The sequence below is a fragment of the Capra hircus genome, chromosome 7 (genome assembly GCF_001704415.2).
Source record: "Capra hircus breed San Clemente chromosome 7, ASM170441v1, whole genome shotgun sequence".
Classification (NCBI taxonomy): Eukaryota; Metazoa; Chordata; class Mammalia; order Artiodactyla; family Bovidae; genus Capra; species Capra hircus.
Genome location: NC_030814.1, coordinates 71831131 through 71854940, shown reverse-complemented (window position 1 = coordinate 71854940; position 23810 = coordinate 71831131). Strand labels below are relative to the sequence as shown.

At 53.0% G+C, this 23810-nt stretch overlaps 4 protein-coding genes across 14 annotated transcripts in view; 2 read left to right on the top strand and 2 right to left on the bottom strand.

Moving 5' to 3' along the window:
* Positions 1 to 6443, top strand: part of NSD1 (nuclear receptor binding SET domain protein 1) — a 147989-nt gene extending 141546 nt beyond the window's left edge. For 5 of the 6 annotated variants that reach the window (XM_018050620.1, XM_018050619.1, XM_018050622.1 and 2 more), the window contains one exon: positions 52 to 1971. In XM_018050620.1, coding sequence (XP_017906109.1) covers positions 52 to 1676 — 1625 coding nt within the window. In that variant the 3' untranslated portion in view covers positions 1677 to 1971. Of the gene's footprint in view, positions 1 to 51 lie in introns of all 6 variants that reach the window. The other variant, XM_018050618.1, reaches the window with a different exon arrangement.
* RAB24 (RAB24, member RAS oncogene family) lies at positions 4842 to 9958 on the bottom strand. 4 transcript variants are annotated; one of them, XR_001918320.1, is made up of 10 exons: positions 9394 to 9958; positions 9242 to 9310; positions 8956 to 9034; positions 8781 to 8848; positions 8591 to 8690; positions 8342 to 8392; positions 8141 to 8203; positions 7794 to 8038; positions 5184 to 5375; positions 4844 to 5023 (listed from the first exon to the last, which is right to left on the bottom strand). XR_001918320.1 is itself a non-coding variant. In XM_005682749.3 (8 exons), the coding sequence occupies exons 1-8, from the start codon at positions 9508 to 9510 to the stop codon at positions 7974 to 7976; spliced, it is 612 nt and encodes a 203-aa protein (XP_005682806.1). In that variant the 5' UTR covers positions 9511 to 9958; the 3' UTR covers positions 7681 to 7973. The 4 variants fall into 4 exon arrangements, 1 of the variants encoding a protein (XP_005682806.1); XR_001918319.1 differs by having other exon boundaries at positions 4842 to 5375; XR_001918321.1 differs by lacking the exon at positions 5184 to 5375 and having other exon boundaries at positions 4842 to 5023.
* PRELID1 (PRELI domain containing 1) lies at positions 9996 to 13592 on the top strand. The gene is made up of 5 exons (XM_005682752.3): positions 9996 to 10304; positions 10890 to 11115; positions 12557 to 12670; positions 12771 to 12849; positions 13055 to 13592. Exons 1-5 carry the CDS (start codon positions 10213 to 10215, stop codon positions 13201 to 13203), a joined length of 660 nt encoding a protein of 219 aa, XP_005682809.1. The 5' UTR covers positions 9996 to 10212; the 3' UTR covers positions 13204 to 13592.
* On the bottom strand, positions 13846 to 18781 carry MXD3 (MAX dimerization protein 3). 3 transcript variants are annotated; one of them, XM_018050624.1, is made up of 7 exons: positions 18312 to 18781; positions 18042 to 18138; positions 17673 to 17778; positions 16987 to 17016; positions 16742 to 16856; positions 14411 to 14594; positions 13846 to 14336 (listed from the first exon to the last, which is right to left on the bottom strand). In XM_018050624.1, the coding sequence occupies exons 2-7, from the start codon at positions 18109 to 18111 to the stop codon at positions 14221 to 14223; spliced, it is 621 nt and encodes a 206-aa protein (XP_017906113.1). In that variant the 5' UTR covers positions 18112 to 18138; positions 18312 to 18781; the 3' UTR covers positions 13846 to 14220. The 3 variants fall into 3 exon arrangements, with proteins under 3 accessions (XP_017906113.1, XP_005682811.1, XP_013820853.1); XM_005682754.3 differs by lacking the exon at positions 18312 to 18781 and having other exon boundaries at positions 18042 to 18262; XM_013965399.2 differs by lacking the exon at positions 18312 to 18781 and having other exon boundaries at positions 16742 to 17016; positions 18042 to 18272.

Here is a 23810-nt window from a genome sequence, read left to right as displayed (position 1 = left end):
CTCAGGCATGTCTTGTTTTCCTTAGTTTGTGTTTCACTTCTGTGTTTTCAGGGAAATGGGAGTGTCCTTGGCACCAGTGTGACATATGCGGAAAGGAAGCAGCCTCCTTCTGTGAGATGTGTCCCAGCTCCTTCTGCAAGCAGCATCGGGAAGGGATGCTCTTCATCTCCAAACTGGATGGGCGTCTGTCTTGTACTGAGCATGATCCCTGTGGGCCCAACCCTCTGGAACCGGGGGAGATCCGTGAGTATGTACCTCCTCCAGTACCACTGCCTCCAGGCCCAAGCACTCACCTGGCAGAGCAATCATCAGGAGTGGCTGCTCAAGGGCCCAAGATGTCGGACAAGCCATCTGCTGACACCAACCAGTCGCTGTCGCTGTCCAAAAAAGCTCTGGCAGGGACTTGTCAGAGGCCCCCGCTGCCTGAAAGGCCTCCTGACAGAACTGACTCCAGGCCCCAGCCTGTAGATAAGGTCAGGGACCTTGCTGGGTCAGGGACCAAACCCCAATCATTGGTATCCAGCCAGAAGCCATTGGACAGGCCAACTGCAGTGGCAGGACCAAGACCCCAACTATCTGACAAACCCTCTCCAGTGACCGGCCCAAGCTCCTCACCCTCAGTCAGGTCTCAGCCACTGGAAAGACCTCTGGGGACAGCTGATCCAAGGCTGGATAAATCCATAGGTGCTGCCAGCCCAAGGCCCCAGTCACTGGAGAAAACCCCTGTCCCTACTGGCCTGAGACTTCCACCGCCAGAGAAACTGCTAGTCACCAGCGGTCCCAAACCCCAGACTTCAGACAGACCCCCTGACAAATCCCATGTCTCTTTGTCCCAGAGACTTCCACCTCCTGACAAAGTACTGTCAGCTGTGGTCCAGACCCTGGTAGCTAAAGAAAAAGCACTGAGGCCCGTGGACCAGAATACTCAGTCAAAAAATAGAGCTGCTTTGGTGATGGATCTCATAGACCTAACTCCTCGCCAGAAGGAACGGGCAGGTTCACCCCATGAGCTCACACCACAGGCTGATGAGAAGATGCCAGTGTTGGAGTCAAGCTCATGGCCTGCCAGCAAAGGTCTAGGACAGATACCACGAGCTGTTGAGAGAGGCAGTGTGTCAGATGCTGTCCTTCAGCCACTGGGCAAAGCAGCGGCCCCTTCAGAACACTCCTGGCAAGCTGTTAAATCACTCACCCAGGCCAGACTTCTTTCTCAGCCCCCTGCCAAGGCTTTTTTATATGAGCCAGCAACTCAGGCCTCAGGAAGAGCACCTGCAGGGGCTGAACAGACCCCAGGGCCTCCCAGTCAAGTGCCAGGCCTGGTGAAGCAGGTGAAGCAGATGGCTGGGGGCCAGCAACTACCTGGACTCGCTGCCAAGAGTGGGCAGTCCTTCAGGCCTCTTGGGAAGCCCTCCCTCTCCACGGAAGAGAAGAAGCTGGCAACCACAGAGCAGAGTCCCTGGGCCCTGGGCAAGGCCTCGCCAGGGCCAGGGCTCTGGCCCATGGTGGCTGGACAGACACTGGCACAGTCTTGCTGGTCCTCCGGGAGCACACAGACACTGGCACAGACTTGCTGGTCTCTTGGAAGAGGGCAAGACCCTAAACCAGAGCAAAGTACACTTCCAGCTCTTAACCAGGCTCCTTCCAGTCACAAGTGTGCAGAGTCAGAACAGAAGTAACACCAGTAAATGCCACGTGACCAGACCAGCCTCCCCCAGGGTTCTTGGGGAAGGGAAAAATCTTTTTCCCTCTTAAAAAGAACAGACCCCAACACTTTTCCACTGTTATTCTTTCCTTATATCCCAGCATTCAGAACTCTTGTGACATTAGCCAGTGGGGGGGGGCTTGTGGTTGTATGAGCCATGTATGGAAGTCCAAGTGGGCCCCAGCCAAGGAAACAGACAGACTCGGGTCTCTTCCCCCCCAACCTTTACTCATGGTGAACTTGAAATAAAAAGTCCACTCTGGAGTCAAGCATGGGATTCAATTCCACTGGTCAGGTTGGAAGGTAGTAGGGCTCTCAAAGCTCTATCTAATCCTGCCACGCCCCACTGAGGGTACCTGATGAATCCTTGGGAGGAACTAATACCCGTTCAAGTCGGTGGTGATTTCTTGAACATCTGTGTGTGCTAGGTGTGGTATCAGTCACTGGCAGGAAATATAGAGATAAATAAGACCTGATCCCTGTGAGCCTAACATGCCTGCCTGGGTTCTCAGGTTGTTTTTAAAGAACCTTTGACCAGGAAATAAATAACAGGAAGTTTGAGGGGCCCTGGGGCTCTGGGCTCATTTTGTAATGTCCTTTGTGGCCCCAGAAGTGGTTGTTCTTGAGTGTCTCCTGGTCAGGTGTCCCTGTGTGCGTGTGCATGCATGAAAGCTCATGCAGAGGTCTCCTCTATAGGCAGGAGGGGGCTGCACCAAAGCCAAGGGCTGTGGCTAGGCAGCCGGTGCTGCTTCTGGCTGGGCTCTGCAGAGTCTAAAGATCTGTCCTTGGTGGAGCAGTTGGTTGAGGGGCTGGGCTCTATGAGGACACAGCTTTCCCTCAATGTAAGAAGGCAATTGGCAAGCTTACCTTCCTTTTCTACAAACTTTCCTCCTTTTACATCAACTCACCCCAAGCCTGTCCCCCAAACACTCAGGTGCTTTCAGATTTCAGAGTCTTGGGCAGTAGATCTAGGGAATCTGGCAAACTCTGGGCTAGATCCACCACCAGCTCAGGGAGAATGCCAGATTCTGGCGAGAAATTACTTATCTTCTGATCCTTTGCCCTCCTACCTGAATGGAGGAGTCATCATCTTCACTAGTGGATCCTATCACCATTTCTCCCTGAGAAATGGTGTGCTCCATGTTGAGAGCGCCTACCTGCTGACTTAGCCTAAGGGCAAGCCAGAACCCCTCCCCTATGACTGGCAAGATGGGGCGTACAGAGCAATGTCCAGCCTAAGAGATGATTCCTCATAACTGCTGATTATCTGTTACTGCTGCCCTGAGCTGGGGCCGAAGGGCTGGGAAATCTGTTGGTGCTACCCCACCCTACCGTTCACCCAGCTCACTGACTGCCAACAGGAAGTGCTGTTTGGCCAGTTCCTTCCCATTCACCCACGCCCTCATCCCTAGACCAAACATGTTTACCTCTGCTTCGCCAATGCAGCCAGCAGCTTTAGCCAACAGGCCATCTCCTGGCCCCAGTGTCTCCTGGCCATTTCTGTCTCTCAGTTATGGCTTTTATACCCTCAACAGGATTCTGTGTTGTCCCAATTTCTTCCTCCTGAGTTTTTATTGAGGTTATTCCCGTCACTTCTAAGGAGGGAACAATAGTTGTTTTAGAAGCATTTGCGCTTTATATAAAGATTTTAAAAAGAATTTGCTTTTATTTCCCAAAGTTTGTCTCTGGGGTTGAGACATTTGAACTCAGGCAGAGACAAGAGGCTGGGCAGAGCTGCCCTGAGTTTAGGGGCCTATTCTTGCATCTCACTTAGACCTCAGACTCTCCTCTGTAAATTCCACCTGCCTAGTTCTCCCCTTTCATCCTCTTTCTTCCCACATCATCAGAGAGGAAAAGCTCTTTGTTTAAGAGGAAGAGAAAACAAAGCATCTTATTTTCTTTTAAAAAATTTTAAATCATGGAAAAGATATTTTTAAAGAAATCCACCCAAACATTAAAGTTCATTATATTAAGTATTTATCATGTGTGAGAATAAGTATATAACTGCAGCTAGTAGGTCCCTTTCCCTAACCTCTTAGGTTGTATGAATAGGATTTGCTTGGTGCCAGTCCTGTGCCCTTTTTTCTCCTGTCATCTGTAGTTGTGATCAGAAAAAGATAACCGCACTGCGCTGTCAGAATCTCTTTCCACTATGTTGTGTGTTCAATTACCGTAGCTCTTTGTTTCATGAAATAAACTGTGAATTTTTTTGGGGGGGTGGGTATGCAGGCTGTGTAAAATTTTTAAGAGGAGAAGTCTGATCATGAAGTAGCTTCTCTGATACAGGCTTTGGTAGGTAATTGACAGCCACTCTAGATGTCTCACAGGACAGGAAGGAGTGAGGGAAAGGTGGACCACTCTGTGGTTTTCAGTTTTCCATTCTCCATCATTCACTGGAAGCTTCCTTCCAGACCTGCCTAGTAAACAACTTCTAAACTGTGCTTGGATTGGGGGAGGCAGGGAAGTTCTTTAAATGGATGGACAGCCAGCCAGAGTTTTGTGAGGGCCATTGAAAGATTCTTAGATTGATTGGAAACTAGACATTCAACTCAGGCCCGCTAATAGCGTTTGATACTAGATTGTTAACATCATGAAAGCAGTCACTGTACAATTAGAAGCAGAGTCAGAAAGACTTTTGGAAAAAGAGACTCTTGCATGAAAGGGGGGTGGCGACCTTGCCAGCCTTTGGGGATTTTCCTGGAGCCTGTACTGAGACCTTTTCTCCAGGGAGTGTGAATTGGCAGTTAACAGGAAATCTACTCTAGAAACTCCTGATCTTTGTGTAAGGTGGTATTTTGGCATTTGGCCAAGTGCTTATAAATCAGGATCTCAAGAGTCTGCCTCTAAGCTGGTTCCCCAGGAAGCCTTTCTGAGGAGGAACCCATAGCTTCCACAAGTAGCTAGAGAACTAATACCTCCCTTAGCCCTATTCAGAAGAAAATTATGAAAACTGTTGAAATTTTTATTCAAAGCCTCATTTGCTTCTCTACTGGAGCAAACCCATTCTCATAGCAAAATAGTTGTTGCTACAACAGCATTTAAGTTTTTTTAAATGTCTGCTTCCCCCTGAAGTTACTGAGTTTGAAGTGATTTAAATCACTGTGTTGATACTCTTCTGAACAACTACCAAATCCACATCTTTAGCATTGATATAAATCACTGTTTTATTCTTTACATTCTCCACCCCACACTACAGTCAGGGCATGAAGTGCATCAGCGATCCTTTTCCAGGCTTGGCAGCATCTACTCACTGGAGCTGGACTCGCACGTTGCCTCATGAGAACAGAGTGGCAGGAAGGAAGTTGGTCCTGGCAGCTTCCCCTGTGGAGAAGAATCAGGAGAGCACTAAACGTGGATGGATTTTATTTTTTGCATCAGCTCCTATAAAAAGTGGGTTTTCTCCAAGGCTTTTTGGGGGGGAGATGTCTTCATCCTCTTGGTATCTGTCAACCAGGAGGTCAGAGTTAGCCAGTGTCCTCACCTCTCTGAGATCATGGCAGGAAAGGAGGTGGGACAAGCCCCTGTTCCTCCTGAATAATGACTGGGCTGTTCCATGTGTTCGACATTCCAGATCATTTAGAGCTCAGTAGCTGCTGCATGAGACTTTCATTGACTGTGGCCCGTTAGCTCTCAGCTGAGCTTCCTAGGGCTAGTGTAGCAGGGCCAGAGGTTGCTATAGTGTAAATTGAAAAAAGAATAGGTAATTTGCTTTGTACACACACAAAAATGTAATGATGGTGCTAATTTCCTGGTAAAAATAAGCACTGCCAAGGGTTGAAGGACTGGTGACTTCAGAAACCTAGATTCCTGTTTGGGAGAAAGAGATCTCATGTCTTAGTTTCCTCGAGGTTCTGTTAGGAGAAGGTAGAGCCTTGGTGAATCCTGCACCTGACCCTGGGGTGATCCAGTGCAGTCCAGAAGCAGAAGACACGCTGTCTGCAGATGAGGGAGTTCTTTGAGTTTCTCAGGGCTGTTGTTACCTTGTCCACAGCCTCCGTCCACACTGCCTGAACAGGTTGGTAGAGAGCTCCAGGTGTGGGATCTTCCTCAGATACCTTCTGCCCCACTACCTCTTCACTCTCATGGGAGCACCTCTATTGCTTATGAAGACTAAGGGTATTATTTCTTAAGGAAGTGGAAAGAGTTTATTTTAAATAGAAATCCACAGCCTGGGCAGAAACATTTCCTATCAACATAAGCAAAAATAGCACATGTGGTCCCTTTTCTAGAGCTACTTCCCCGTGACTCTCAAAACATCAGGCTCTTTAGGGGCTTCAGGTATAACACCTTGGAAATCCAGCAAACCTTTGTAGATAAGAGGTGAGCCCAGGGAGCAGGAGCAGAAATGATCGGTTCTGGTGCTTTAGACTTGCAGGGTTGGGGCAGAGAGCAGGCAGTCTCCAGGTCTGAGATGCGTGCTGCCTGTGTGCATGTAGGGGAGAGTGTTGAAGATGGGCGAGTGCAGCACACAGGAGCTCATGGAAGAGCAGCTTTCTAAGTCTTGGCAAAAAAAATAAGCTGACAATGAGAGATCTCTTTATATTTTTAAGGGGCAAAAGGGGGTGTCAGCTGAGGTCCATCACTCTTTTTGCCCCCCTTCTCCCCAATAGATTGTCAGCGGTAAGTGAAACTCTTAGTGAAAAAGAGGGGAGCCTGTGCTAGGAGTCCCCATAAACATGTACTGTAATTCTTTGTATATAGAAAAAAAATTACTGTAAAGTAAAGTTTAACTTTACTCTTATGGCCCTTGCCCTGTGTTTTGTTTTGTTGTCCGTGGGGAGATAGAGCCTACAGGAGGGAGGATGGGTGTGGCGTGAGAGCAGAAGCCAGACTCTGAGGTGGTTCCCAGATGGGGACACGGAGCTGAGCCCTTCCTCCAAGCACCTCATGGAAGTGGTGTGGGTTTCCTCCCAGTAGCCACTGCTGTCAGAATGTCTCTGCCACTTTTGGAAGTGGCTGGTATCAGTCTCAGTCCCTACCCAGGAGGCCTCCATCACCCACACAAGAAGGGTATTTTGAGGAATTGGTTTTTAAAAAGGAACTGGAACCAAAGCACTTTTCTGATCATGAGTCTAGCCATCTTGGCCAAGTTTTTAGTTTTTTTAGAGGCAGGTGCTAAGCACTGCAGAAGACCCAGCCCAGGCCTAAAATGGGATAGTGAGGCAAAGAGGCTGAGCATCCCATACCAGAAAGGGAGGGCTGCTCTGATGCTTCTAATGTGAAAAGGAAAGGTCAGTCCTGTGTACAGTAACATCTGGTTCTTCTGAAGTATCTTGACATCCAAGGCCCAAAAATAATACTTTCAGGGAACCCTGGAAAACACTTCCCTTTGTGACTTCGTCCTAAACTTCCTGCCCCAGGAAAAAATAGGGGAAAACAAGCATTTAGTCCTACAGTTAAGATTCCAACCATACTCTTCATAGTCTTGAACTAGGTACTAGTCACCTCATTTTAAAAGGAGAACACAGCCAAGTTTGAGTCCCTTTTCTGGGTAGTTAGAGCCCAACCTGGATCTCTAAGACCTTTCTAAGTCTTGCAGAACCTGTAATTTGTCTACTATTAAGCCACATTATAGCATGCTGCTGGGAAGCTTAGGCTCTGAGCCACAGGGATGACTCACAGACCTAGACCTGACAGAGGTGCAGTAGAGCCAGCCAGTCCGAGGCAGAAATGCTTGACCTTTTGATCTCTGGATACCACCTGAGTGCCTTTCCAGTTCTTAACACCAAGAAGGAACCATTTGAGCTTTGCACTGCCCCAACCCCAGCTTTTCACCCTATCTCTGCCCCCACCAAAGAACCCAGCAAGGGCCCTTTTGCTTCTCCATTATCTCAGCTGCAACCCTAGGGTGAAGCCACTTGGTTTCCAAAGGAAAATAAGACCTGAGAAGAACCCTGATTATAGGAAGTGAGGCCAACCAGGTGGCCCCAGAAAGTCCTAGGTGTCCTGACACCCAATCCAGACAGCAGGGAAAGGGGTTGAGCGTAATTCACAGTGCATTGATTTTATTTACAAATCAGAAGCCATTTAAATAATCTGTAGACACAACTGCTGTCCAGGGCAGAAGCCTGGGGTCCAAATCAGCCCTTACCCTCTTTGTGCCCATCAGTCAGCCCCAATGCTGTCTCCGCTCCATGGGCCAGCACAGGCAGGTGCCACCTCTGCTGCCACGGGGACCCAGGTAGCTCAGATGTTTGATCATCCAAGCCCAGACATGAGCTAGGTCCAGCTTCCCTGGGGAAATCCCCACCCAGGCCAAGTGAGTGGTGATTCAGTGATGACAGCAGCTGTAGAAGTAGGGGTTTGCCTTCTGGCCCAGGTCCACGCCCTTGTCCTCTGTTAAAGAGAGAGGTGGTAGCTCAACATACTGTCCGGGGGGTGGGGGTCAGGTGCTGTGGGCCTGAAGGGAGTCTCCACAGGAGCTAAGGAAGGACACACCTGTCATCACCTGGAAGGCGGCCACACTGACGTAATCCTCGGCCACTTTCTGGAAGAGCTCGTCTGGCAGGAAAAAGGGCGATCAGTGAGGACCAGAAGTTAGGAGCCCAGGGATCCCATAGTAACCCAGCCCTCTGGGCTTTCCTCTGCCTCCTTTGTTGCCCCTGTGTGTTCCGCTGTGAGGCCAAGGACAGCACTCACCCACACTCTGGCCTGTCTTGCTGGATGTTTCAAAGAGCTGAGCTTTGATATCTGTAAAGAGAAAAGACTAAAGCCTCATACCTGAGAATTAGGTGGGCACAGACTAGCAGTACAGGGACTCTTCTGAAAGATGCAGGGAGGCCAGAGAAAGTCTTCCTGTGGGGGATCTTGCCAAGGCAGCCCCCATTTTCTGTGACCCACCCAAGCAGCCCCTTCCCTCCCCAACCCAAGGAGCTAAGGAGCAGCTACTGTCTGCATAGTCCTGAACGTCGTGGAAGTCCACTCGTCGCCGCCGCCTGTCCTCCTCCAGCAGGTCACTCTTGGTGCCACACAAGTAGATCTGACAGCCCTGGAGCAGAAGACAAGGTCAGGGTCACCTCCCTTGGACCACCAGACCGCCAGCCCCTGCCTGGTTTTCTGGTGAGGTCAGGCCACCTACCTCCTCTAGGTTGCGCAGTTCCTTCACCCAGAACTTTGCCCGTTCAAAGCTGCTGCTGTCTGTCAGGTCTTGGTGTGGAACACAGGAAACACAACCAAGGGTAAGGGGCTGTTCTATAAGGCCAGCCTGGCACCCTCCCCTTCTTGTTTGAGCAACAGGCCAAAACTGTTCTTACCATAGCAGACGATGGCAGCCTTGGCGCCCCGATAGTAGATTCGGCTCATGGCCTCATAGCGCTCAGAGCCTGCTGTGTCCTGAAGGGCAGGGGGAGGCTCAGCCCTGGCCTGAGTTACGGAGCTATACTCCCCACGACTTCAAACTAATATCACGTCCTCCAGACCCCTGTTTTTAAATTGGGGTCTAGAGAACAGAAACCCCCGTGAGCCCACAAGTCAGTACAAGGCAGGAACTACGCCTCCTCAAGAGTGGGTTTTCCCAGATTACGTGCCCAGAGAACTTACCCAAATACCCAAAGTCACCGTCCGGTCTCCGACAGACATCACCTTGGCTACGAAGGCGGCCCCAATGGTCTGCAACCAAGGGGAAGCGATCAGAGCCTCGCGTGTCGGCTAGCCCCCTCCCACCCGTGCTGGGCCCCGTCGGGAGCACTCACATTCTGATAAGGCCCCACCAGGAAGCGGTCGTGCACGTATCGCTCCACCAGGCTCGTCTTGCCCACGTACTCCTTGCCCAACATCACCACCTTGACGTCCACGCGCTGCCCGCTCATGCTCCCGGGGCCGCCTCACCCGCGTCAGGGTCCTGAGCGGGGGCGCGAGGCAAACCCGGATCTCCGCTCCGACAGGCAGCGCCCTTAACCTCAGTCCCCGACCCCAGGCGCCAACCTAAGGTTCCACACGCCGCAACGAGCTTGAGCGATGACAACGCCTCCGTCCGCCCCCGCTTTTCGGGCCCAGGAATTCTCCTCCTAAGAGCCTGGGACCCGGGGCGGCCTGGGAGCGCGCGGGGCAGCGCCCTTAACGGCGCCGCACGCCGCCGCCCGACTTGCTAGCTCGCTCTGCCGCTCGCTCGCCCACCTAGCTTAGAGGCCGCGCCGGCACAGATTCCCCACCGAGCCAGGGGATCCTCCAACCCAGCTCCGGCCCGCAGCCCCGCGACTCCAGCGGTGGCGGGGCCGGGGAAGGGGAGAGGGGTGTAGGGGGAAGGAGAGTGTGGGGGCGGGGTCGTCGGGTCACGTGGGCAGGCACCGGAAGAGGTGGGTACTTCACTGCCGAGCCGGAAGTGGCGCGCGGCCCGATAATTCCTCATGGCGGCGGCGGCGGCGGCGGTGGCTGGTTGGGTGCGGCGCTGTAGCGACTGACCTGCTGCTAGCCTGGCGGCTGAGCGTCGAGCTCCAGCCCGGCCTCCGCGTGCCCCTCGGGCTCCGCACCCCTGATGCTGCTCGGGCGCTGAGCTCGCCCCGGCCGGGACGATGGTGAAGTATTTCCTGGGCCAAAGCGTGCTCCGGAGTTCCTGGGACCAAGTGTTCGCTGCCTTCTGGCAGCGGTACCCGAATCCCTATAGGTACGTGGCCCTGGGAAGAGCAACCCTCCTACCTCGCTCTTTGGAGATCGGAGTCTGGGGGCCGGGAAAGACTCGACTTCGAGTCGGGGGATCTCCAGAGCCTGGCCATGTTTAGGGCAGAAGAACCCTATTGGGTAAGCGGCCAGGCTAGGCCTACAAGGTACTGGAAGGAGGCTGGGCCTGGGCAGTGGATTACTTGAAGCCCTAGTCTTAAGGTTCTCTCATCTCAGTGTGGTGAGACAGGAAGAGGAAGCAGCACAGGAATTGGGGAGGGATCTTGGGGTTGGAAGTCTGGGCGCTTGCCTGCTTCTCTGCCCTTGACTGCTCTCCAGTGGTGCAGTAAATCAGGAGGTCCACCCCTGCTGGAATGCCCAGGAATCCAGGTCAGCGAGGGGGCGGGAGTTGGAATTTGCCCTGGGAGAGGCTCAAAGGCTCCAGTTCAGGTCTGAGCCACAACCACAGCTTACTCTGAAAGTTTGGGAAAAGGCCTGGCCATTCTGAGCGTGGAGGCTCCAGATGGGAACCTCAGCAGGCCGTCTCCCAGGGTCAGGCTCCTGAGGGTCACCTTCACCCTGACACCTGCAGCAAGCATGTCTTGACGGAAGACATAGTGCACCGAGAGGTGACCTCTGACCAGAAGCTCCTGTCCCGCCGACTCCTGACCAAGACGAACAGGATGCCCCGCTGGGCTGAGCGACTGTTTCCTGCCAATGTTGCTCACTCAGTGTACATCCTGGAGGATTCTATTGTGGACCCACAAAACCAGACCATGACCACCTTCACCTGGAACATCAACCACGCCCGGCTGATGGTGAGACCCCTCTCATGTCCCCCCCGGAACTAGAGCGCTCTGGATACATGTGGCTAGGGAACCATGAGAGAGCTTCTGTGGGGGGCTAGGAGCTTCAGATCAAGCAGATCTGAAGAGTGATAGCTCTAGAGTACAAACTTGGATGGTCTTTCCAGGCGGTTACCTTCTCTAGGCCTGTCTTCTAACTCGTTCATACAGTGGAGGAGGAATACCTGTGTTCCACTTGTAAGTGCTAAATGCAGGGCACTCACAGTGTGCCTGGCACGAGTATGGGTTGGGCCACAGGCATGATGCTGAGGGAAGGAGACAGTGGTTTTCAAACATCAAGCCTCCAGGGTACCTTGGATGTACCTCAGAGGGGAGAGGACTGGGCCTGCCCCTTTGACTATCTAATGTAATGGATTTCTGCCTGAGATTTTAGGGCAAGGAGAGGGAAGTTCCACATACCTTCGATTTCTTGCTTTAAAAAAAAAAAAGACTTGAAAATCCATGATTTATTAATAGTTTAAGGAACATTTCATCAATGAGTACCTTGAAAGCTTTCAGGACACTTTTATTCTCTCAGTTAATCGTCACAATAACACAGGGAAGTGGGTCTTACTCTATTGTGCAAAGAGAATAGTGAAGTTCAGGGAGGGGAAGTGTGCTGCAAAGTCACAGAATGAGTCACCTTAATGCTTTGCCCCAGAGTCATCTGAGGGCCCTGTCTCTATGGTTTGTAAATTACTAAGAGAAGACCTCTGAGACCTCCCTTTCAATTCAGCTGTGACAGGTGTCTTTTTAAGTGTTTCTCTTGGACGTGCAGGTCCACTTTCTCCTCTCTGATAAGGAGAATTGCCAGATTTCCTTTTCTGTTTTTGGATTGCTGGCAGCTTAAGGGCCAAAGAGGGTCATAGTGTTAGTTGCTCAGTGGTGATGGATAGGGAAGCCTGGTGTACTGCAGTCCATGGGGTCACAAAGAGTCAGACACGACTGAACTCAATTGAACTGTTTCTCTTTGCAACCTGATAGACTGTAGCCCACCATGCTCCACTGGCCCTGAAATTCTCCAGGCAAGAATACTGGAGTGGGTTGCCATTTCCTTCTCCAGAGGATCTTCCTGACCCAGGGATCAAACCCAGGTCTCCTGCATTGGAGGCAGATTCTTCACCATCTGAGCCATGAGGGAAACCCAAGATGGTTGGCGGGCAGGCTGAAACCACCACAGACATTTCAAGAGTTTATGTGCTGTTTAGTGTGAAGGGTCAGAGGAAAGGTTTTGAGAACAAAATGACTTTTTTTTCATCTTCCTACTGTCTTCCTGAAGTGCCATTTGAGACTGCAGTAAGGTAAGGGGAAGAATGCTTTCCCTCATGAAAAGAGTCAGGGGATCAAATTGATGTGTAACTTAGCCAAGTGAAGGACTCCCACGCAATTGTGGTTGACTTGCCTGCCTGCACAGGTGGTGGAGGAACGATGTGTTTACCGTGTGAACTCTGATAACAGCGGCTGGACCGAAATCCGCCGGGAAGCCTGGGTCTCCTCTAGCTTATTTGGCGTCTCCAGAGCTGTCCAGGTGAGCAGCATTGGGATGCTGGGGCCAAAGCCATTTATCGTCGAGTCGGCTGGGGTTCCGTGGGCAGCTCTGAATCCTTCCCTTTGTCACTTTTTGCCAGGAATTTGGTCTCGCGCGGTTCAAAAGCAACGTGACCAAGACTATGAAGGGTTTTGAATACATCTTGGCCAAGCTGCAAGGTGAGGGCTCGGGACACAGACAGCCTCTGTGTCAAGTCCTAACTGCCATGATTGGGCCAGAGCCTACTCTTAGCCCACCTTCAACTCATCTGTACCCTGAGTATTTCCTTCAGAGCCTGGCCCCCAGGAGATAAACGTCCTGAGAAGTAATTTAGGTCGGTTTTCTTGGCATTCTCTAAAACCAGCCCCCCACCCTTTGCTCCAGGTGAGGCCCCTCCCAAAACCCTTGTTGAAACAGCCAAGGAAGCCAAGGAGAAGGCCAAGGAGACGGCACTGGCAGCTACAGAGAAGGCCAAGGACCTGGCCAGCAAGGCAGCCACCAAGCAGCAGCAGCAGCAGCAGCAGTTCGTGTAGCCAGCCCAGGCCCCGAGGCAGCAGTCTAGCAGACTACCAGCTCCAGTCCCTGTGCCCCCTCCTGTACTTTATAATTAAAAGCCAGCTTCTAGCCCTCTCGACTGTCTGGGTGGTGGGCTGAGGGTAGGTGCCCTGTTTGGCATCTCCAGCACAGCCAGCCAGTTACCCATGTCTGAGCCGGGCCGCCGCCTCCTGCATCGGGTGGCTGAGGACAGAGGCCCAGTGACTTGCCCAGGGTCACTGCATCCAGGTGAAGTGGTCGTAAATGCTAGACTGTAAGCTCCATGAGGGCAGGGACCGTTGTTTTATCCTCTGATGTGTCCCAAGTATCTGAAACAAAATCTTGCGTGTAACAGGCACTCAATAAATACTTGATGAATTCAATCGGACACAGCTCTGGAGTCAGAAAGCTTGAATCTTGACCCCACTTGTTTTCTGGCTTTGGCCCTCAGGCTGGTCACATCACTCGGCCTTGGTCCCACTCTTGAAGTGTGGACAGATGGCCTCCAAACTGTGGGGAGTAAAGGGGCACTGCCCAGTGCGGTCAGTAGGGTTTGTGGTGGCTGTGAATCTCATTTCTTCTTTTCCAGTTTGTGGCTGGAAGTTCCCACATTTTCATCAGGCAAGACCATGCACAGGAAGTTAAGAAAGAGGCTTTTAATGAAAATACAGTATGCATGGGGCAAAGGCCAGGGGCCCTTGTTTAGGAAGGAACATGAGGGCCCAAGAGGCTTCCTGCTGCCATGGACAGCTGGGCCAAGTGCTATAAAAAAAATGCCTGGGAGGGTGGCCTGGGCCTAAGCTACCTGCCCTGCAGGGCTCGGGGGGCCCAGCACCCCTCTCCCAGGTGGGACTGCCAGCCGCCAGCAGCAGGGTACGAGGAGCACCTGTTCCCACACAGGGTCCTTTGAGTCCATTCCAACAGTGACTCCAAGCAGCCCTGGAGGCCCGGTGAGGGCTCTGGCCTGACGGCGCAAAGAGTGGGCTGAGGGCAGAGGCCGCTCTGGGCAGTGAGGGTCACAACCAGGCACCGCCGCTGTGTGAGTAGCTGTGCTCCTGGCCTGCGCTGAAGCCCCGCAGCAGCTCAGCCTCACCTCCAAACACCAGGCTCTCCACGTCCACCTCCAGCTCCTCTGCACAGGGAGAGGGCCGGTCAGGAGGCCTGGCCCGCTCATCCCACCCGACCCCTCCACTCCAGGGCACTTACCTTGGTCTGAGTCGGAGCGCTCGGAGGAGAGGCCCGAGGAGTCCAAGCTGTCTGCCCGCAGGCGCTCCCGCTCGCCCACCGTGCCCAGCCCCCGGAGTTGCTCCAGCTGCTGCCGCAGGCTCCGCTGCTTGCTGCGCAGCTTCTCCTTGAGCTGCCGGGCCCGCTGCTCCTGCTCCTCTAGCTTCTGCAAATCCAGGGGAGCAGGGGCTGGGCTCAGGCACCACTCAACGGCAGACCGGTCATGTGACAGGCTCACTAGATGTGGGTGCCAGAGGGTTGCTCCCACATCCTGCAGGAAGCCAGGGCCTGCTGCCCTCCTATCTCACGTAAGTGGCCTGGGAGTTCAGTCTGGATGGTTGGGAGGGAGGGCTGCACAATCTCAAAGGCCCTCAGGGCTGTCAAGTGATGTGAAGGAGTGGAGTGTGCTGGTTTCAGGCGATGGAGATGGGAGAGGGACTGAGGCACACCAGCAAGTGCATACTAAGGCTTGGAGGAAGTGTCCCAGGCCAATTATTGCCACGTGGGAACAAGCCCAGTGTTGCCAGATCTCCTAGGGCTTGTTTTTGTTTTGGCCACGCCACACAGCATGTGGGATATTCATTCCCTGACCAGAGATAGAACCTGCATCCACTATTTTTAGAAAGCTACAAATCCACCTGTCAATGCAGAAGACGTGGATTCGATTCTTAAGCAGGGATGATCCCTTGGAGAAGGAAATGGCTACCCACCCAGTATTCTTGCCTGGGAAATCCCATGGGCAGAGGAGCCTGGCAGGCTACAGTCCATGAGGTTGTAAAGAGTCTGACACGACTGAGCAACTAAATGACAAGAGATTAAACAAAGGCTACCAGTTTGTAACTCCTCAAGATCCTGCCAGGAACCCTAAGGCTTCAGTATTAGTCCTCTCCTGCCGCCTCCATGCGAGCTCTGCCAGCCCTGAGATCCAGGGACTGGAGGACCAAGGGTTCTCCCATCAGGCCCTCAGTGGGCAAAAGCATGCATTCAATCAACAAGAAGGGGAGAATTGGGTGAGGAGGTATTTGAACTGGGTATAGATGGATGAATAAGCGCTACCCAGGTGAAGATGGAGGAGGAAACATCCAGGCAGAGTGAAAATGGGAAGAGTATAGAGAGTTCAGCTTTTTAGTGGGACATGGCACAAGATGAGACTAGAAGTGAGGCCTGTGTTGTGAAGGGCCTTGAGATTCACAGGATGTAAAATACTGAAAGTGTCCTGTCAGAAACCATGGAAGGTTTTCAGCAGGGGACAGACCTGGACAGATCTATGAGCAGCAAAGAACATTCCAGGGCAAGGTGAGGAGGACAGCCAGGTGGAGGCAAAACAGGAAGCAGGGAGTCCAGAAGGAGCAATCCCTAGGTCCCGCCCATGGGAGAGCCAGCACCCAAGACACACATCCCTCTGAGAACCAGGTCAGCCAAACTCCACGTGAGACACTGGACCCCACTTTCCAACCAGGGTGTTATTCAACCATAAGGCACCGTGAGGACAGTGCTAACAGTTTCCACACCATTTTATTTGCTGCGTGGCACCTCCAGCCTTCTCTGCCACAGCTGCCTGTGCCCACAGCAGGGCCGGGCAGAGCACATGCGCACTTGTTGTAAAGGAATCCAAGTCAAGAGACACAGGCCTCAGTTCTGAATCTGCCTCTCATCAGCCCGCTGTGCTTCCATTTCTTCCTCTGTCAAAAGAGCCAGGAGGGCAGGAAAAGGCCCCCACTGTTTCCAAGTCGCTTCTAAGCGCCCCCACTCCGTGGTGATGCCTCGTCTTGAGTCAGCCCATCCCACTCCCATCCACCAGGGGGCGCTGAGCTGAGCCCGGGAAGGAAAGGTCACCGGCGTCCTCTCAGCCCTTTTCCCCCTTCTGGCCTCTGGACCTGCCTCCCAAAGCAGGACAGGCCCCTCAGAACAGGAGGCCTTGAGGATGCAGGAGAGGAGGAGTGAGAAACAGCCCTCTCCAGACTGAGGGATCCTTATAGTGACCCATCACAGAATGTCCCCCATACAGAGGAGGAAATGAAGTCCAGAGAGGCTACCTAACTTGCTCCAGGTTTCACAGTTGGGATTCAAGTAATAATTGTAATAACAAGTGAACATTTATTGGGAAAACTTGCTTAAAGCCTCAGAACAATCCTCTTGGGTTACTTCCTGCTTTTCTTCCTACTTAAACTTGGAAACTAAAAGCACAGAGCCCAACGTCACACAGTTGGTCTGTTACATGAGACTTCGCTCCTAGTTCCTCCCAGTCTCTCCCTATTACGCTTCTCCCAGCATCCTGGCAAGCTGGCCCTGGGCCCCAGGGTAGTGTCTTACCTGGATGTGCATTCTAGCCCTGCGCAGAAGGCTCAGTGTGGTGTATCGGACACAGTCAGCCCCCAGGGGCATCTGCTGCTTCAGCTGCTCCAGGCATCGCTTCAGCTGGGCCCTCCTGCAGAGGGAGGGGTCTAGAGGGCAGTGCCAGCCCAGGCTCGCTGGCCGATGAGGGATGGCAGGGGAGGGAAGGCCAGAGGGAGGCTGTTCCTGGGGACTGGTGCTCTCAGGGCAGGATGGGGACTCACCTGCGCTTCTCCAGCTCGTTGTGCACAGATCTGCCAATGCCAGAGAGGATGGGGTGAGGGGGTGTCAGTTAGTGTCCACACCCTCAGTCTCAGAGTCCCCAGGGGCTCAAAATTCACTACAGATGTGTGCCCCAAACTAGCCCACTGTGGGGACCTTGCGCTGGCCTCAGCTGAGTCCGAGGCAGAGGCAGAGGCAGTAAGGAGGTCAAATGCTGAGGGAGGTCTGCCCAGGTGATGTGGGGTCCAAACAGAGTCCCCTAGCCACAATCAGGAAGGGCTTCCTGAACACAAGTGACATTTGAGTTAAGCCCAGCCACACAAGTTACCCAAAATGAGTAGTGAGGGGAGAGGCATTCAAATTGAGGGGGAATGGGTGTGCAAAGGGTTGAGAGGAGAGAAAAGGAGAATGCCTGTGAAGGAAAGCAAGTGGTTTCTTTTAGGAGTGTGAGTGGAAGCAGGACCCAGAACTATTATTCACAGCTCCAAACACATCAGAGGTGCTTGAGAAATAGTCCTTGAACGAAGTGTGTGTTCGGAGGATGGGGAAACGGCAGGAGTCTGTATGCCTCCAGAGCAAGGTACTTGGCCCAGAAGATGCAAGCAACAAGAAGGAAGCGGGCAGTGGAGAGACCCGATGAAGGACGGCGCCCATCCCCCTACTCCCCGCTGCCCCCGGCCCTCCTCACCGCCCACTGTCCAGCGCGCCAGGAGCTTGGGGAGACCGCTTCCTCCTCCTGTGGACTGGACCTGGACTCCGGTGAGGGCACAGGGACGCATAGCCATGCTCGGCCTCTGCCAGAGAGAGTCCCCGCCAGCGTCAGGCTAGTCCCAGCGGGCGCCCCATGCACGGCACCGTCAGAAAGGGATTTTGGGCTACAGAGCCATTTCCCCAACCCCTCCAGCCCACTGCCCGCGGACCCCTCTTAAGTTGAGCGCGGCGGTGCCGCAAGACTACTGCCCTAAAGCCATGCATTCTTCAAGTCTGGAGTCAAGCCCAGCCCAGGCCAGTGTCAGCGAGGTCGCCGCCTGGAGTCCGACCAAAGGTTTTTCCTCACCTCTCTCGCGGCGCTCCAGGAACTCCGCCGCCTGCAGCAAGACTTGGATGTTGCTGGCCACCGGTTCCATGTCGGCGACAGCCGGAGGCGGGAGGACCTGTGGTGCAGACCGGAGCAGCGGCGACACCACTTTTGTTACAATGTAACTGACACGGGGCAACAAACACAGGCGCCCGGCCCGCCCCCAAGACGCCCCGCCCCGGGACAGCCTAGCTCTTGGCCCCGCCCTTCTGGAACGCGCCCTTGAACCGCAGCCCACCCTCCGCCCACCTGCCCGCCCCCTAGGACTCCCGTAGGGCTTCCACCAGGCCTGGCCCTCGGGCGAACGCCCGGGCTGGAGTGGGGGTGCCGCGTCTTGCCGCTTCGCTCAGCGACCCCGCGCCGATCACTTGGCGTTTCTGGGCCTCAGTCTCCAGCCCAGTACTGGTGACTAGAGGCCCGCACGCTGAATGGTGCCCTGGGGGCGGGTGGCCCACCCGATGCCCCGGGCTTGGCCGCTGCACGTGGGCGCCGCGGAGGCGGGGCCGGCGGACGCCCTCGCCCATTTGCTCTCCGCCGCTTGTGGCTCGCTGACGTCACCTTATGGGCGGAGCAGGAAGGCCTCGGAGGCACTATTGGCTGCGTGCGGCTCCGCCCTCTCCCGCCGCTGGTCAACATGTTCGGGCGGGAAAAGGAGCAGGTTTCAAATTTGAAAACCCCGGCGATGGGGGCGGGGTTAAGCAGGGAATGGGGCCGCAATGCGCAAGCGCCGGGGGGCGGGGCGCGGATCTGGCTCCCAAGCTGCTGCTGCTACTAAATCGCTTCAATGGTGTCCGACTCTGTGCGACCCCATAGACGGCAGCCCATCAGGCTCCTCCGTCCCTGGGATTCTCCAGGCAAGAGTACTGGAGTGGGTTGCCATTTCCTTCTCCAATGCGTGAAACTGGAAAGTGAAAGGGAAGTCACTCAGTCGTGTCCGACTGTTAGCGACCCCACGGACTGCAGCCTACCAGGCTCCTCCGTCCATGGGATTTTCCAGGCAAGAGTACTGGACTGGGGTGCCAGTGCCTTCTCCGGCTCCGGAGCTGGGGGGTTAGTATCCTTGCAGGCTTGCCCTCTGCCCCCGTAGCTCCTCGCTCATCTTCAGCTTCCTACTGTGGCGAATGGGAATAGTCTCCCGGCTTCTCATCTGCAGGGAAGCTGTTGTTGCTACGAAAACGTCAGAAGGGTACCGATTTATGAGAACCAGCTGGCTAGAGTCCTGGGTTCTGGAGCCATCAGAGTTGAGTTCTCTCACCGCTACTTCTCAGCTGTGTGGCTCGGGAAGTGCCCTCCTTCCTGTAAGTTCGGGAAGCCCTGCGAAACCGTTGTCATCGAAGACCTGGGCATTGAAGGATCAGAGCCGTGCGCAGTTTGTAGGAGCTGCTGATTTTGTAACCTGACACAGGCTTCTTCCTCCCACAGAGCCCATGGTTGCCTTGCTGCTAAGTCACTTCAGTCGTGTCCGACTCCGTGCGACCCCATAGACGGCAGCCCACCAGGCTCCCCCGTCCCCAGGATTCCCCAGGCAAGAACACTGGAGTGGGTTGCCATTTCCTTCTCCAATGCATGAAAGTGAAAAGTGAACGTGAAGTCGCTCAGTCGAGTTCGACTCTCAGCGACCCCATGGACTTCAGCCTTCCAGGCTCCTCCGTACTTGGGATTTTCCAGGCAAGAGCACTGGAGTGGGGTGCCATTGCCTTCTCCATGTAAGCGTGTTACTATGACTTTTAACATCATCAAACAGTAACTGTTGGCATATATAAGGGGTTCCCTTCTGTTGTACTTCAAATAGGCGCCAAATGCTTGTAATGATTTCGTTCTTATAGGACCTTTATCTCTCACTTCTAAAAGATCTTTCAATAGGATCGAGGTGGAGGCAGAATTTTTTTTTTTTTAAGTTTCATCCTAAAATGTAAGAGAAACAAATACAACCAGAGAGAAGGAGAGAGCGGACTGGACGCACCCCTCCCATTTGGCCCGCCCCACATCCTCACAGGTCGATATCCCTCTGACTTGGATCCGTCGCCCTGATCCTGACGATACTGCTGCAGGCTATTCAGCAGCACCACCTCAATCTGCTCCTGGCAGGCTTTGGTTGCCTTACCCAGAGCCCTTCTTTAACTTGACTGCCTAGCCTCCGGAAGGAGATGATGCAGTGACTTCTAGGGGCGGCTCCGCCTCTGCGGAGACTGACAGTCTAAGGGTGGAGCCCAGAAGATGAAAGCAGCTGTTACAGAGTTGAGCATTACTGTTAGGATGGGGCTGAATCTATGGCCCGGAAATGGAGAGGAGGGAGAAGGAGGAACTAGATTCTTTATAAACAGCCCTGGGTAAACACATGGTATACAGCAGTCAGTCCTCTCAGTTATTTAGACAAAACCTTTGAGTTTCTCTAGGAGTCACTTCTAGAGGAATCACTGCCATGCTCAGCCAAGAACTGCTGCCTGGGACTATCCACCCTTTCATCCACCCGTTCACTCATGAAATATTTGCTGAGAACTTGCAGGACCCTAGGCAATGTGCTGGGGGCTGGAGAACACAAGGTTGGGCAGAACCAGACAGGGTCCTTCCCTCTGCCAAGCTCTTCCATGAGGGGGAGGGAGACTGACATAATAATCACACAGTAAAGATACAGTGTGACAGGTCCACATAGGAAAAGACACAATGTAAGCACACTTCCTAAAGGAGCATTTGGCCTAATCAGAGAGGTCAAAGAAGGTTTTTCTGGGGCGGGGATAAGGAGGTGTTATCTATGTATAGCAGGAACGTATGAGAATTCCAGACACACTAATAGCAGGTGCAGAGGCCCTGGGACTGGAAGGACGTATGCAGATGGAAAGAAGGTCAGTGTGGCCAGCATAGAGAGATCAAAGATAATGGAGAGGCTTGCGGGGCCCAGAAGAGACTGAAAGGTTCCCCAGACCCCCATCCCCAATTAATTTTGTCCGCAGAAAAGAGTCACAAGACTCGTGAATGAATTTCCCATTTTATTTCACTAAAGTCAGCACCCACACAGTGTAGGCACAAACCAACTAGTAAGATACCTGGGACCCCGGTGGCCCAGCCTTGGGCGGGGAGAACTGTGAAGGATAAGAGCTCCCAGCAGCGGGAGGGAGCTCTTAAAGAGTTGTACTGTGTGCTCAGCCGTGTCCAACTCTGGGACCCCATGGACTGTAGGCCGCCAGGCTCCTCTGTCCATGGGGATTCTCCAAGTAAGAATACTAGAGTGGGCTGCCATGCCCTCCTCCAGGGGATATTCCCACTCAGGGATTGAACCCAGGTCTCCCACATTGCAGGCAGATTCTTTACCATCTGAGCCACTACAGAAGCCCAAGAATATTGGCGTGGGTAGCCTGTCCTGTCTCCAGGGGATCTTCTTGACCCAGGAATCGAACCAGGGTCTCCTGCATTGCAGGCGGGTTCTTTACCAGCTGAGCTACCAGGGAAGCTCAGAGTTAGGGCTGCTCCAACTGGAGGTTGTGGAAATGAGACAGAAGCTGAAAAGCAGACTTGAGTAACCATGTCAAGGAGTTTGGACTTCATCCTAGAAGGGTAGGCTTTGAGCTAGGGAACAACATGGCCCTCAGGCCTCGCAGGGCCGCTAACTAGAGGAACAGGAAACAATCCTTCCCAGGGAGCAGGGCAAGTGGAGGAGGATGGGGCTCCTGCCCCAAACCTTTGGATGCCCTTCTGGGCCCCTCTGAGGCAATGCTAGTACTAGTCCCATCTGGGCACAGGGCTGGGCAGAGGCCTCCAGTGCTCCTGCCCTCTCAGCAGTGACTGGTCTTAGAGCCTCTTCCCCAGGACCCTAGGTCCTGCCGAGTTCAGCCTGCACACTGAAGCCGTATGGCCTCGCCACCCCTCAGCCCTCACTGCCCACACTTCAGTGCAGGTTCTGTCCGACACCAGTGTCCTCTGGGCTCCAAGGGGCAGAGTCTGCATCTGTGTCCTGAGTGAGTGGGAGGGGAGAAGGGGACCCCCACCCTCCTACCTTGCCCCAGTCAGGACATCTGGAAGAGGGCAGCTTTCAGGGCCTCAGCCCCGGGCTCACCATGCTCTCTCACGCTACGGACAGGATGCCCGAGGAGACAGCTCCTGCCGTTCCCCCGGGACCCTCTCGCCTCCTTCCCTGCAGGTGAGAGTAATAGTGGGGGTTGGGGGGGGAGGGTGGGGACAGTAGTGGAGCCGAGGCCTGGCTCAGGCCCGGGACCCTGCCCAGCCTCTTCTCTATGCTCCCTGTCCCAGCCTCTCCCAGTTCACTCACCCTCCCTTCTTCCCAGAGAGTAGCATTCCATGGTCACTGAGCTAACCAGGCCGTGTCCCTGCTGAAAGTCCCTCTAAGACTCCCTCAGCCCTGAGGACAAAGTTCAAGCTGGCTCTGCCTTCCTTCTGCCCTGTCAGGCCACATGCACCGCCCTTGCCGCACTTCCCTAACCCTGCTAGTTTGGCTTACATGTCACTTCCTCCAGGAAGTCCTCAGGCCTCTATTCTGAAAACAGCAGAGCATCCTTCTGAAAACAGCAGTGGCTCTGGGTCCCTCAGGGTCAGCCTTCTCTATCTGCCTATGAACACAGCAATAGAGGAAGCCTGTGCTAAGAAAAGGGTTTGGCCAAGCTGTCGTGGGGGGAGGGGACAGCAGACCGTGGTGGGCCTGGGTCTCTATGTACACAGGAAGCCAGTGGCATAGCAGTCAACAGGCCCCCAACTTGGAGGCCACAGCCAGAATGCCACTCCAGGCCTGTTGTCAGGAGCTGCACAACACAGTGACTGACAGAATCAGGAAGGCTAACTGCTCCCTCTGCAAGGGCAGGAGAATAGGCCACGAGGCCCGGCCTGGCTAGACTACGTCTAAGAAGAGGCTGACAGTCCTGGTTATCCTGGGTGGGGTCGCTGGGAAAAGGCCTCTAAGACCTGTAGTATGTCCACATTTTTATTCCTGATATAGGTAGATTCCCCACCACCACCCTTGATAAGTTTTACTGGGAGTATATCAATTTTGTTAAATTTTTTTAAACAATCACCTTTGGATTTCTTTTGCTCCTTTGTTATCTGGGTTTCTTAACAGGGAAATGTACATAATTCACTTTATTCCTTTCTTCTTTTCTGCACCTTGCTTTCACTCCATCCCACAAATGTTAAGGTGTTGTTTTTGTTTTGTTTTTCATTCACATAGAGATATTCTTAGAATTTTTCTTTGACCTGAGGCCTGTGGGTAAACTGAAGTGTTTTCCATAATGTCCAATACTTGGGAATTTTCTAGATGTCTTTTTATTATTGGCTTGTAATTTAATTCTATGGTGGGAAAATACACTCTTCTGATTTTGATCATTTGATTAATCAAGTTTATCAAAGCCTATATGTTCCAGTATATGATCTATCTTGGTGAATGTTTTATATGCATGTAAAAATAACATGCATCCTCCAGTTGTTACCTGTAGTGTTCTAAAAGCATCAGATTAAGTTGGTTGACTGTGTTGTATAAAAAAAAATTCATATCCTTACTGATCTTTTTTGTCTATTAGTTCTATCAATTAGTAGAAGATAAGTGTTAAAATCTCCGAATTTAATTGTGAAATTGTCTATCGCATTTTACTTTATATGTTGTGAAACTCTAGGTGCGCATACCTTCATGATTGCTTATCTTCTTGTTGACTTCATTGTTTTCGCATTCTGAAATATCCCTCTTTATCTTTGACAATCTTTTCTTTAACACTGCTTTGATATTAATATGTCACACAGTTCCTTTTG

What these genes read in the sequence shown, in the direction of transcription:
- MXD3 (XM_013965399.2), bottom strand. Translation starts at nt 17,769, where the DNA reads ATGGCTATGCGTCCCTGTGCCCTCACCGGAGTCCAGGTCCAGTCCACA. An exon ending in GGCGCGCTGGACAGTGGGCG is followed by an intron (nt 17,017 to 17,672) that starts GTGAGGAGGGCC and finishes TGGCATTGGCAG; the next exon opens with ATCTGTGCACAACGAGCTGG. An exon ending in GGGCTAGAATGCACATCCAG is followed by an intron (nt 14,595 to 16,741) that starts GTAAGACACTAC and finishes CTGGATTTGCAG; the next exon opens with AAGCTAGAGGAGCAGGAGCA.
- RAB24 (XM_005682749.3), bottom strand. Translation starts at nt 9,510, where the DNA reads ATGAGCGGGCAGCGCGTGGACGTCAAGGTGGTGATGTTGGGCAAGGAG. An exon ending in GGCTGCCATCGTCTGCTATG is followed by an intron (nt 8,849 to 8,955) that starts GTAAGAACAGTT and finishes TTCCACACCAAG; the next exon opens with ACCTGACAGACAGCAGCAGC. An exon ending in CGCCTTCCAGGTGATGACAG is followed by an intron (nt 8,039 to 8,140) that starts GTGTGTCCTTCC and finishes TCTCTTTAACAG; the next exon opens with AGGACAAGGGCGTGGACCTG.
- PRELID1 (XM_005682752.3), top strand. Translation starts at nt 10,213, where the DNA reads ATGGTGAAGTATTTCCTGGGCCAAAGCGTGCTCCGGAGTTCCTGGGAC. An exon ending in TCAACCACGCCCGGCTGATG is followed by an intron (nt 11,116 to 12,556) that starts GTGAGACCCCTC and finishes CTGCCTGCACAG; the next exon opens with GTGGTGGAGGAACGATGTGT. An exon ending in CATCTTGGCCAAGCTGCAAG is followed by an intron (nt 12,850 to 13,054) that starts GTGAGGGCTCGG and finishes CCTTTGCTCCAG; the next exon opens with GTGAGGCCCCTCCCAAAACC.